The sequence below is a fragment of the Suricata suricatta genome, chromosome 13 (genome assembly GCF_006229205.1).
Source record: "Suricata suricatta isolate VVHF042 chromosome 13, meerkat_22Aug2017_6uvM2_HiC, whole genome shotgun sequence".
Taxonomy (NCBI): domain Eukaryota; kingdom Metazoa; phylum Chordata; class Mammalia; order Carnivora; family Herpestidae; genus Suricata; species Suricata suricatta.
Window position 1 is genome coordinate 310,612 of NC_043712.1, and position 13,758 is coordinate 324,369.

The 13,758-nt window shown below is 52.2% G+C and overlaps 1 protein-coding gene across 12 annotated transcripts in view; it reads right to left on the bottom strand.

The window, feature by feature from the left end:
* Positions 1-13,758, bottom strand: part of EHMT1 (euchromatic histone lysine methyltransferase 1) — a 138,622-nt gene that overhangs the window by 76,510 nt on the left and 48,354 nt on the right. For all 12 annotated transcript variants that reach the window (XM_029920818.1, XM_029920822.1, XM_029920817.1 and 9 more), the window contains one exon: positions 2,407-2,473. In XM_029920818.1, coding sequence (XP_029776678.1) covers positions 2,407-2,431 — 25 coding nt within the window. In that variant the 5' untranslated portion in view covers positions 2,432-2,473. Of the gene's footprint in view, positions 1-2,406; positions 2,474-13,758 lie in introns of those variants that run through there.

Sequence of the window (13,758 nt, forward strand, 5' to 3'; positions counted from 1 at the left end):
AAAAAAAAAGAGACTCCACAATGAAGAGAAAAGAAGTTAGTCAATGAAACACCCAAACAGGGGCGCCTGGCCAGCTCAATTGGTGGAGTCTGTGACTCTGGACCCTCAGACTTGTGGGTTTAAGCCCCACAGTGGGTGTAAACATTACTTAAAAATAAAGGCATACAAACAAGAAACACAAACACCCAGACATGACAATAAACACATGAAAAGATGCTCAGCATCATTAATCATCTGGAAAACACACATCAAAACTATGAGACACGACTTTGTACCCACTCAGATGGCTATAATCAAAATCATAGCCAGTAACAAGTGCTGGCAGGAAGTAGGGGAACTGGCCCCCTCCCGCACTCCTGGCACAAATGTAAAATGTGCCCCTGCTCTGGAAATCAGTCTAACGATTCCTCAAAAGAAAGAGTCAAGACCTTGGCTCAGGGGCAGTATGTGAGAGAGGAAAATGGCACCTGGCATTATTTATCTACAACTTCTATCAGAAAAGGCCCCAGGAGGGGAGCCAGGGAGGAAAGAAGAGTGGAGATGGTGGGTGACCATGGAAGGAGACCCTTCAAGGAGTGGAGGGGAGGACAGCACCAGGAAGAAATCTCTAGGCGGGTCCTGAGAAGACCACCTGGATGAGGTCCCCAAAGGTCCAAAGTGAAGGCAGGACGCAGGGCAGGACCACAGCCCTTACTCGACCATGCAGGCACCTGGCTGGCTCTGACCTGAGCTGGGCACACCCCCCCCCCCCCGGGTCCCCAAGAGAGCAGGCTTCTCACTGGGGAGGGAGTGGGGTTTGGAAAGAGTCAGAGGAAGCAAAGCAGGCACTGCCTAGCCTCCCGACCCGCCTTGCTCCCAGGAGCCCCCAGAACTCCACTGGAATAGGAAACAGTTCTGTTTCAACGATGCGTTAGCACAGCAGGTCATGCAGACAGAGACCGCCCTGCCCTGTGGCCTGGCCCCCGGGACGCCCGCACTCCACGCTCAGCGCACGGCAGCCCTCGGTGTGTGCACAGTGCTCACATGAGGAGACTGCGGGGATGTGAAAAAGTGTCCCAGGAGCTCCTGGACTGCCTGAGAAGCAGACAGGGGCTGCAGCAACGCATGCTGGGTAGCCTCACTGCAGCTCAGGAAGGGCACAGAAGAGCGGCCGCCAGGGTGGGTGGCAAGGTGGTCCTCAGCAGGCCATCCCACCACCGGGATGGATGCCCTGGGAGGCTGCATCCGGGGCACTCAGAGGCACATCCACCAGGACACACGCTGTGGCCGACTGGAAGGCCTGTCTTACCAGGCCCTCCGCTCATCTCTCCTGCTGTGCCCACAGCAGGAGTCTCACCAGCCACCGCCCACAGGTCCCGCCCACCATCCGCACACCATCACCTCTCCTTCTCAGGGGAGAGGTCTAGCTGCCAGTCTGATGGCCTGGGTGACCTTGACCCAGCCCCGCCTCAGCTCCCCACACCACCCCTGCCGGCATGCGGCCAGAACACCAGGAGTGCCTGCAGCAGCCACCAGCATCATCGAGGGGGGCAGTGACGATCGACCGTGGGCAGGTTCCTCCTGCACTAACCTTCCAGGGCTGCTGGGATGATGGTGTGACACGCTGCTCAGCCCCAGTGCCCATGTGGCGGGCAGTCCAGTCCCCTGACAGACACAGCAGAGCGACCTCCAGTGTCTGCACCGTTCCCGAGTCGTCAGCCTCGGTGTCCAGCCAGGACGAGGCTCTCCAAAGTGAACTTTTCAGCAGCCCCCACGTGGCACATGTGTGGCACAGCCGGACCCACTTGTCACAGTCTATCCCAAGTCCTAACCAACAGAGCAGAGTGCCTGACACCAGGGCTCTCTGCACATGCCCCTTCTTCAGCCTCCCCGGCCCTCTCGGCAAATCTGCTGTTTTCTAAGCCTCCAGTTTTACCTTGTCCAAAATGTCACACAAATGGAGTCACAGAGCACATGGCCCGTGGGTTCAGCTCCCGTCACTCAGCTAAACATGCTGAGAATCCTCTGTGCTGCCGGAGGACAAAGCTGCCCCTTCCTCTGAGGCGCTGAGCACGGCCCGCCGCGTGCACGCCACAGTCCGTAACTGGGAGAGGGGTGCCTGGGCACTTCCGCTTGCAGCGCTACAAATAAAGCTGCCGTAAACACCCCCACGGCCCTGCACTCTCAATTTTCTGGGTGCGCTTGAAGACAAGCATCTCCCAGTGTTTGCTTTTCACTCTTGGGTCAAGGCTCTCTTCCCTAGCAGATCCTGTGTGTGTGCACTTGTGTCCACCTGGGGCGGGGGGTGGGAAGCCACACTGTAACCCAAGTAAAAGCAAAGAAGTCGGGAGCCAGGGATGGGTGAGGAGACACCAGAGTGACAGGCCTTCTGGCCGCTTCTCCCGAAGGCGTGAACTGCGCCCTTACCTTCCCTCAGCAGCTCTGTTTTCATGCAGCAGTCCTGCTTCGTCTCCCCCTTCGCCGGAACTGCCTGCTAAAGAAGAAACAGCCATCAGCCCGGATTGACCCGCAGGCGGACGAAGCAATTCGCCAACACGACTCCTCTAGATGGACACGGCATCTGGATCCTGACAGACTCGCTGTCAGGTGACTACACAGTCAGGACATATCCAATCCCGCCAGATGCCGGTCACCTCCAGGAGGAGGGATGACACTCCGAAGGCAGCCCAAGGAAACTTCTACTTTATCTGCATTTTTGAGACAGTTTCTTGATAATAAGAATGTGTTCATGCATCACTTACATAATTAGAAATCTCAAAAGTTTTGACTGTTACTGGAATGCTACAAATTAGGTCAAAGTGCATTCTGCTGCTGCTAATAATTCAACTAAGTATTTCAAATGAACAAGAACCTACAAAAAAATAACAGAAATGGATAAATCAAGTAAATTCAATAAAAATATGAATCATTAAACATGTGTTCTACTATGTGGAGGCATGAGTTGCACGTCTCTTGGAATTCTTCTTTAAAACTTCTTGCCTCTGGGAGAGTTAGAGTCTGGCTGGAGAAGCTCACGCAGACGCTCCAGGGGGCCTGCAGGCGCGGCAGCCACAGCCGCCGCGAGTCCCTGGAGGAGCAGAAGGGGCGCCCGCAGACCCTCCCGGCCCCTACCTACCACTTTCTGAAGCTAAGGGCACAACCCCATCACGCGTGTCTAACTTGTGGGGCACGTTCTCCAAAAGATACCACAAAACATTCCCAGCACGTTCCTGCAGAGCCCTGAGCTCCCTGCTGACTTCCCTGAGCGCCAGGCGTCGTTCCTAAGAGCAGTGGCAGCGTCCCGCCCTGTCACCCTGGGCCACCAACCCACCTCAATGCACACAGCAGCCCCCTGCCCCATGATGCCCCTTCTTTGGTGCTTCCAGAATGTTCGCCCCAGCAGTTCCTAACAGAGCTGACTTCATCTCCCCAAGTAGACAGGACAAGAGAGGGTTTAAAGCATGGCTCAGCTCCTCCTGCCGCCCTCCCATCTTCCCCTGGGGCGCCACCTGTGGTCCCACTGGTGGTTTTCAGAGTGAGCAGTGGACCCCCTTCTGTAATCCCTTGTAACCACTCCTGCCAGAGGATGCCAGAATTCAGTGCCAGGCACCAAGGAAAAATCCAGGGGCTCAGAGGCTTTCTCCCGGAAGGCAGGGACTATTTCCCTGCAGGGAGCAAACCTGGATGGACCCCCTCCTCGAACCCCGGGGTCTTCCCAGCTCACTACGAGAAACAGGTGTTCATCATGGGAAGCAAAGTCACAAGGCCCCCGGCTCTGAGTCCCGGTCCACACTCTGACCCCAGCTCCCTGGACTCAGTAGCCTCTCGACAGGCCAATCTCCACCTTATCAGAAAGCCTCTCTTGGACCCTGCCTCACTGGCCCCCTGGCGCTCGTCACCCTCAGACACACCACACAGCCTGTCTGCCCCACCAGCATGCAAACTCTGGGTTCCACAGGAGGGGCCTGTCCTGTTTTCCGACTTATCCCCAACATGCCAGCAATGCCTGGCGTGCACGAGTCGATGAGCATGTGGCCACAGAACTACTGGCGCCTTTCTAAGAGGACTGAGTAAGAAAGACCACTGGGTCCACTTCCATGTCTGCGTTCCACACAGCTCTACACCTCTGTGAACGCTCTGGGACAGCCTAGATGCACGGCCAGTGTCCGCGGCATGAATAAAGGAGGCTGAGTGGCAGCCACTCTAGCCCGTCATCGGTGAGGGCAGAGCAGAGCACGGCCAGTGTGCACGTCTGCAGGTCCAAAAGCCCAGGGACTGAGCCTAAGATGAGCTCAGCCCACGACTAAAGCAAGAAGAACCCAAATCTCCCAAAGTCAGACGCTCTCGGGGGACTGGACAAGGTGTGCTAACAAGAAGGAGCATGGCTCTCGTCACCTTCTCACAAGAGCCGGCAATCCACAAAATCAGCGCCAAACCAGGAGAGGGCCGAAGACAGAGCACGCGGCCCAAACCACTGACTAACTCCGGCACTGGCAGCAGCAGAACCAAACAGAACTTGAAGCCCAGGCTGGGGGCCGTGAGGACGGCGGAGTCTCACGGCAGGAAGAGGGCGAGGACGAGGGTGCTGGCTTCAGAGCACAGTGGGGAGGAAAGCAGCGGACAGCTTCGCGCACAGCTGACGCTCCGGACACTGCACGACCCCCAAGCAAGGACACCTCGGCAACAACACGCACACCAAGCACAGACTCGTGGTTCCTCTCTACCCCTTCCCACCAAGAGAACTTAGGCTCCTGGAAGAGAGAGAACCAATCCCAGGTGAGGGCAAGGAAAGTTCCAGACTCTCAGACTCCTAGAGCATGAGGTGCCACGTTGGACTGCTGTCCACCATCGTATCTCTGGCCCAGAGATTTCCCACCAGCTGGGCGGAAGCCTCTCTGTGGGCTGGGACCTCTGTGGCCACACGGGGGCTGGCCCAACATACCCCGGTGCTGGGCGGGCACAGACCTGACGTCACCGAGGAGCCGCCAGTGAGGCAGCTTCCCAGGGCCGGCTGGCACATGTCCCCATCTTTAATCAACTATCAACATTTAAAAGCAGGGAGCGTGGGGCGCCTGGGGGGCTCAGTTGGTTGAGCGTCCACCACTTGATTTCAGCTCAGGCCATGATCCCACAGTTGTGGGATTGAGCTCCAAGTTGGGCTCTGCACTGGGTATGGAGCTTGTTTGAGATCCTCTCTCTCTCCATCCCTCCCCCACTCTCGTGCTTCCTCCCTCTAACACACACACAAAAAAAAAGAAAGAAAGAAAAGAAAAAGGAAAAAAAAGTAGGAGAGTTTACAAGGAATCTGGGTTTATGGAGTCTGGAGAACTAAGCAGCCGTGGCAACAGCGGCAGAGCATGAGGAAGGGCCTAGACTCCCCACGGAGCCCGGCTGCGGCACGCGGACCCAGGAGAACCCTCTCCTGCCCCCTCGGAGCTTGCCAGCAGCGCCTGACAGCCCTCCCAGGGCCGGGTCTCGGCCACACATCTCTGCCAGGTGGGCAGGGCCCACAGCATCTAACCCCAGCCCCCTGACCCACAGCCTATCCAGGGTCAGGCCTTATCTCGTTCACAGGGGGCCCTTCCAGGGGTCCAAGAGGTCAAAGCTAGCTTCATTATTATTCTAGAACCCCATCTGCCTGTTTCACGGTGCCTACTTGGGTACCTTAGCAGGAACCAAAATGGTTAACAAAATTAAACTCCTTTTATTATTTTTACTTTTATTTAATGATTTATTGTCAAGTTAGCTATCATACAATGTATACAGTGTAGTCTTGGCTTTAGGAGTAGATTCCAATGGTTCCCCGCTCACATACAACACCCAGTGCTCACCCAAACAGGTGCCCTCCTCAGTGCCCATCTCCTGTTTGCCCTGCCCCACCGCCGTAGACCTTCAGTCTGTATTTAAGAGTCTCTTACGGTACGCCTCCCTCTCTGTTTGTAACTTACTCTTCATTCCCGTTCCCTATGGTCTTCTGTTAAGTTTCTCAAATTCCACATGAGGGACAACATGTAATATCTGTCTTTTTCTGACCAGACTCCTCAGCGACTCAATCCTTCCATGCTGTGCACTCAGGGAAGAAGAGCCAGCGCCACCTGAGCGCGGCCTTGGTGAAGCGGGGCCATCAGTGGTCTCCCCGCGGGCCTCCTCGCAAAGGCAGCAGCCGAGAGGTGAGCCGGCAGCAGGTCCAGGTCTGCTGGCCGCTCAGGAAAGGCCTGGGGCGGGGGCTGGGCTGAGTGGCACTTGCTGGGCATCTGCATTTGGAAGAACTGGCAAGATCTGCGGCTATGCACTGTGGGTGCAAGCCAAACATTGTCTCAAAATAAACACAGTGAGCCCCAGACCTCAGAGAAAACCAACAGTATGTGTTGCCAATGTCAAAATTCTAGCTTCTGAGTGGAAATTAGAATTTTGGTAAATGTGTATCTGCCCCCATGAGCTTCACAACTGCCTGACACTTAACAGACTTGATGACAGAAGACATGTTAATAAGAAAATACGATTTTCTGATCTTGGATAATGAAATGTCCCAACATTTGGAAGATCCCCATAATTTAGTAAGCCCGTGTTCCCCCGATGAGCAGTACCTACTCATCTTTTTTTAATTACTTTAAATGTTTATTTATTTTTAAGAGAGACAGTGAGCGGGGGAGGGGCAGAGAGAAAGGGAGACACAGAATCCCCAGCAGGCTCCAGGCTCTGAGCTGTCAGCACAGAGCCCGACGCGGGGCTTAAGCCTCGTGAACTGGGAGATCATGACCTGAGCTGAAGTCAACACTTAACTGACTGAGCCTCCCAGGCCCCGTAACATTGACATTTTTAGAAGGCAATATTTTCTGCCCTGTGAAATCATATTTCTAAGAAGAAAAATAATTACTTTTTTTTGAGTGAGAGAGACAGCACAAGTGAGTGAGGGGCAGAGAGGGAAAGAATTGGGGTGGGGGGAGAAAAGAGGGCTCACCCAAAGCGGGGCTCGTGTTCATCCGATGTGGGACTCAGACTCCCAAGCCATGAGATCATGACCTATGCCAAAGTCAGATGCTTAAAGACTGAGCCTTCCATGTGCCCCAGAAAAAGAATTATTAATGAAACAGTTTCTTCATAAGACAAAAGGACACAGAAGGAAATAAAACACAAGAAAAACCCCAAAAGTATTATAAAGCCTTCCTCCAGGGCTTTCAGATACCCTAATTTAACTCCACACCAGCAATCTATCTGATGCCCACAGCCACAAGGCCCCCGCCCTACCCTCACCCCTGACCTGCCTTGCCTGGGCCTCTGGACTCTGCCAGCCTACGGGACACAGGCCGGCCCCAGGATGATCGGCACCGGGAAACGGCTGTGACCTCCACCACCCACTCACACTGATGGTGTGCAGCCAGACGCCGCTTCTCCACGAAAACCAGGAGCGACTCCCATACAGTCAGGCGGCCGGCCAATTCTAACTGCACAGTACTACAGAGTACTTCCCAAGAAAAACACGGAGTTGTTTGTTTTTAAAGGTAACAAGAGGGACATCTGGGTGGCTCAGTTCAAGACCCATATCAGGCTCTGTGCTGACAGTTTCAAGTCTGGAGCCTCTTTTGGATTCTGAGTCTCCCTCTACCCCTCCCCCATTTGTGTGTGTTCGTGCCCAAGCACTCCCACTCTCTCTCTCTTTCTCTCTCTCAAAAATAAATAAAACCAGGGGTCGCTGGGGGGCTCAGTTGGTTAAGTGTCCAACTTCAGTTCAGGTCATGATCTCACCACTCATGGGTTCAAGCCCCACGTCGGGCTCTGTACTGACAGCCTGGAGCCTGCTTCAGATTCTGTGTCTCCCTCTCTCTCTGGCCCTCCCCTGCTCGTACTGTGTGTGTGTCTCTCTCTCTCTCAAAAAATAAAGAAACATTATTTTAAATAAATAAATAAATAAATAAATAAAACCATTAAAAAATTAAAGTTAACAGAAGATGGTATAGGGGGAGGGGAAGATGTCCAAATGTAAAGACCACAGCAGTAGTATCTATTTATTTTTTTAAATGTTTACTTATTTATTTTGAGGGGGGGAGAGGGAGAGAGAGAGAGAGAGAGGGAGGAATGGAGGGAGGGAGAGAGGGAGAGAGGGAGAGAGGGAGAGAGGGAGAGAGAGAGAGAGAGAGAGAGAGAGAGAGAGAGAGAGAGAGAGGGGTGGGGGGGAGAGAGAGAGAATCCCAAGCAGGCTCCACGCTCAGGGCAGAGCCCGACTCAGGGCTTGATCTCATGAACCACAAGATCGTGAACTGAGCTGAAATCAGGAGGTGGACACTTAACCGAGTAAGCCACCCAAGTGCCCCCTTTCATTCATGTTTAAATGCAATACAGGACAGAAGACGGTGCTTCCATTTTTACCCCACATTAGGATATGTGTAGACATAATCTAGGTTTCAGCTAGGTTTTCTTTATGATCAAAAGAAAAAACTCTTGGGGTGCCTGGGTGGCTCAGTCAGTTAAGTACCTGACTTTGGTTTAGGTCACGATCTCACAGTTCGTGAATTTAAGGCCCATGTTGGGCTCTGAGCTAACAGCACAGAATCTGCTTCAGATCCTCTGTCTCCCTCTCTCTCCAACCCTCCCCTGCTCACGCTTTCTCCCCCTCTCCCTCTCTCTCAAAAATAAACATTAAAAAAAGGAAAGAAAAATCTCTTACAAGTCTGTATAGAACCAACACTTTATGTGATATAACCATTAAAGAAGCATATAATAATCATTTACAACTTAAATAACATAATGTGTAAATTACATAAAAGCAACCCCTTCACGACACTTGAAATCAAACACATTTTCCTCTCAGGGCAGACCTGCTCTGCCCCTCAGTCGGGACTGCTTTTCATCCACAGGGGCTATTTCTCCCTTGTCAGTGGTCACCATAATACAAATACCTTCAACTTTTACTACATTTGATTTCAGATAGTTTTTAAGAAGATAGTTTCTGCTACGCATACAGTATAAATTAAGAAGGTAAAGATTTTGTGTGGAGCCTTCGTTACTTTTCCACGCAAGCTATGACCCATCACTTGTGCTTCATTCACGCATCAGCCCCCGCGCTGGTGCCCCCGAGAGGCGGAGCAGCCACCCGCACAGGCCAAGAGTCTCAGGCACAAGGTTGGGAAGGTGCCCAGAGCCAGACAGCACACCCTGCAGTGAGGCTCCCAGCCTCCCAGGGCTTGGAAAGGCTCAACCTCCCAGGCGCCTGCCCCATCGGGTTTCTGGCCCATTCCCCTGATTTCTGTGTTTTTGTAAAATAAACAATGGCTGGTGGGGAAAGATGACAGAAACTCTGATATCACACCTTAGAAGGTTCCTAAAATCCAAAGACAAATAGGGGCTGCACCAATTTTTGGGTAATCTCTACTGAAATTATTCAAAGACAAGCCCATAGAATATTTAAGTAATTTTATCCATTTACAGTGTAATGACAGGGCAGAAAGAACCACAACACTGTGGCAGCTCTAAATCTGGACTGGCCTTTGGCTCATGGGAAGGAAAGCCTCCACGGCTCCATGGCAGCCTGTGAACCCAGGAGGGGCAGCCAAGGACCAAGTCCCCAACACCAGCCCAGGCTTGGCCCACCTCATTGGTAGCCAGTTACCTCTCAAGAGATCAGACCGATGGTGTCCACACCACACGGACAAGCCAGGAACCACAGAGACGCGAGCTGGGGACCAGCCCCACAGAGCCTCTGCACCGCCAGCGGTGGGGCCAACCCCGGACGGCAGAAGCCTGGCCAGCCTCTGCCCAGGCAGAGCTACAACAAACGGGCTAGGAGCGCAGAGTAGTCTGAAACGAAAACTTAGGAGGGAAAAAGGAGAATCATCTATCTCAGCACTCTTCGGCTCACTTTTCCAGAGAGCTCTGTTCCCACCGGCGACCTAAATTACTGAAGTCCAACTGTAACTCAGCGCTCCCCACAAAGACGCAGCTACGCCAACTTCTGTGGAAAGGGGCGTCTTCTCCCATGTTCATCCCACTCCCCAAAAGATCCAAAGGGAAAACTCTAGTCTCAACAGTAAGGACCGAACCCCAAAAAGTATCCTTAGTTCTGACAGGCAAGGTGAAACCCTTGAAGTCACCAGAAGTTTAAAGCTGCTTCTGAATCCTCTAACCTCCAAAGCAGTGTGGGAGTCTGCTGGACAACAGACCAGGCCAGACTGAGCCCGCAGGGAGCAGCACGTGTGGACAAACATTTTCTGACGGTCGACTCTGTAACTCAGAGGTCAGCCATACAAACACAAAAGCAAACATCAAGCCAACCTGGCACACAGATCTCAGGCCCTGCTGTGTGTGCGTAGAGCCAGTGCTCTGGTCTGATCATGGGCCTGAAAGCTGCTCCCCCTGCCCTGGCAGCACCAGCATTCCCAAGGCCATGGCCATCTCACAGAGAAGCTCTCTCCCTCCTCAGGGCTCAAATCACCCTGTATCCACGCACCCATGCTATTTAGAACGCCTATTTCAAGCACAGATGTTGAGAAGGTTAACTGTTTAACTGCTACACATAGACACACACAATATCTTAAGTTTAAAGAAAGTCAAAGCCATCCCAAAAAGAATTTGAGAGAAGCTGACCGCACGGCAGCCCCCAGTGGAGCCTGGTAAAACAGCTGCCCACACCACGTCCTCTCACCAAACTGCCACAGCCTCAATACAGCCTCAAAGCACCCCTACCCTCATGTTTTGGGGTGTGTGCCAGCTTTCACATATCATCTACCAGAGCTGTAAAGATACCAACAATGGTGAAATACTGAGAAAAAGGAAGGAGAAATCCTGTCTAAACACACATCTTCACAGTACGTGCATGCTTGCTGGACTCGGTGGTTCCACGGGTGACCTTGCTTTTACATCTCACAGCTGGGAGGCCGTGGAAAGAAAAGCCTTTCTCCTCCAACAAAGAGCACCCTGCTCACGGCTCCCGGGCCCTCCTGACTCGGCCGCTGGAGGCCATCTGCCTCATCCAACAAGCAGGGCAGACAGAGGGCCTTCTCTCCCTGCGGAAGAAGAGGCCAAGGCTCTAGCCGCTTCGGAGAGACGCGAATTCCAACCTGCCATTCGCTCCTCTCTGCTTTAGGACTCTGCCCAAGATCTGGACCAGGGACCGCATCTTCGCCTCGAGAACTGCATCGGCGCCAGCGCCACACCGTCCACACCAGATGGGCTCCCAAAGACGGGACGCGTCTTCTGTCCAGGAAACTTGTGAGACATGGAACACTAACTGCCCACCCCCTAATTTTCAACTGTTTTCCACATACCAATTTCACTAGCTAATTATCAAAAGGGGTGGGGAGAAAAAGAATGAATTCTTTCAATATCTGATAGATTTCCTTTTCCCTCTTTTGTCTTTTTGTTTTTTCCCTTTGGCAGCAAAAGGAATTAGTTCCTAATTTTGGAAAATACAATTACTATCCAAAGTAGCCCTAGAAATTACATTTAAGGGACTGTGAAATATCAGAACAGACTCCCTTTCTATCTGCTAGTTAACCCTTAATTGGCCTCTCTGCAAAGGAGAAAACCAAACGGGCTACATGCTTGCTGTTCCCTTGATCTAGCCTTTCCTTGGCTACTGTAGTTTTCCACAGATGCCTGGACCAATGGGCACACGACTCAATACACCTTTCTAACAAGGTGACGCTGACATGCTTCCATGACACCCTACCATAGAGGTGGGCTGTGCTCCTCTGCTTTTAATAAGAGGGGCTTTTGTGACAGTGTGGACCTGAGACTGTGGCTAAAGTGAGCTCCATGGTGCGTGAGGCCAGGTCATAGACATTGGCATGGCTCTGCCCAGGCACATGCCCTGAGGACCCCAGACCTGTGGCTATCTGTGGGCGTTCCAGTCAGCAGCCCAGATAAAAAGCACAGACAACCAGAAGTACATGTCAACAGCTTTCAGATGATATGCCATCCCCCGTGCTTGAGGCTTCCAGGGAGGCGCCAGGCTCGTGAACCAGAGAAAAGCCCCCCCCCCCCCCCGCCCCGTCTGAACCGCGGGCCCCACGGAGGACAGCAAGCGGTCCCTGTTGTCTCGAGGCACTATGCTTCAGGGTAGTGTGCTAAGCAGTAACAGGCAACTCAAACAGTGCCCTTCTCCTCTGTGTCCCTTCCAGGCCACAGCAAACACAGCCCTGGGCCCGGGACCCAGAACGAGGTCGGACCCCCATGGAACTTGCTTTCCAAAGAAGACACAGCAAACTGAGCAGCAGACCAGGTACCGTGGACGCCCGTGGGGAAGGCACAGGACTTTCCCGTTCTGAACCCTGGCTCCACAGCCCCCTGAGCTTCTACGAGTTAAAGCATGCTCTCTGAACCCTTTCTGGTCTGTGAAACAAAACACAAACAAAAGCCAGCCACAACCAGAAGAATCTTCCAAGACATTACTGGCCAAGTGCTGGGCTACGGCAGGTGTCTGTTCCAAAGGCATACACCAGGGAATGGGGGTTACACACTGTTTACTTTCAGTCTGATTTCCGCAGAGTGAAGATGTCTACACATATTTCTTCCCATCACGCATATGCCGGTTTTTTCATTCATATATCAGTCTCTCATGAATTTGGATCGTATGATCACCACAATCTTGTTTACTGACAAAATCAAGTTTCCAGACCTGCAAAGGTGACACCTGCCTCCCACGGGGACCTCCGGCCTGGTTCCCACACTGATGGGTCCCACACTTCACAGCAATGCAGGGGGTTCTGTACCTGGATAAGCAGCTCACCGATGGTAGGTCTTGGTGCGCCTGGTGCCATTAGATGCTCCTGGGACACACAACTCAATATGACATCGTGGACACTCACCGTCTCTGACACTGAAAAACATCTACTCCGTCTCTCCTAACGTAACTCAGAGTGAATTAAAACGAGAATGCATGGACTCCATGAGAAGTGAAGACGCCTCACTGGCAGAAAGGTGCAGAGTGGAGACACTGTCACCACGAGGACGCAGTGGTCAGCTGCGTGCCTCACACAGGCCTGTCCACCAGCTACATACCTGCCAATACCGCAGTGAGTCAACAGTGAGGGTCACCTTACAAGACCAGAGCAATTCAATTCCACTCCAAAGATCTAGCTCTTAGGTCCTCAGTTTTAACCATATTTTCATAATATAAAACCATCACTGAGGGCAATCACTCAACATAATGTCATCTGTTATGCCGTAGATTATCAATATAAAAAACAAAATGGGCAACACGGCTCATAAATACATTTGTTCTAACAAACTCATTAGCAGAAATCCACAATGCAGTACATTCTGCAAGACCACCGACAGCCTCCTCATCACAAAGGATGAAAGGTACTGGGGTTCCGGGTATCAGACATAACAACCAAATGCAAAGCGTGGACTCTGTTAGGATCCTAATTTGAACCAACCAACCATAAAATGACACTTTGACATAACTGGAGAGTGGTTTTTAAATAGTTAGATGATATCAAGCAATTACTTCAAATTTTGTTACATGTGAAAACAACATTATAGTTACGTAAGCATGTCTTCTGCATTTTTAAAAGACACGTCCTCTGAGTTGAGTAGTGGAAGTGTCATGGCCTCTACAGCGTGCTTTAAAATACCTCAGCAACAGGGGCGCCTGGGGGGCTCAGCAGGTTAGGTGGCCGACTTCAGCTCAGGTCATGATCTCGCAGTCCATGAATTTAAGCCCCATGTCGGCCTCTGTGCGGACAACTCAGAGCCTGGAGCCTGCTTTGAAGTCTGTGTCCCCGCCTCTCTCTGTCTCTCTCCCACTTGTGCTCTGTCTGACTGTCTCTCAAAAATAAA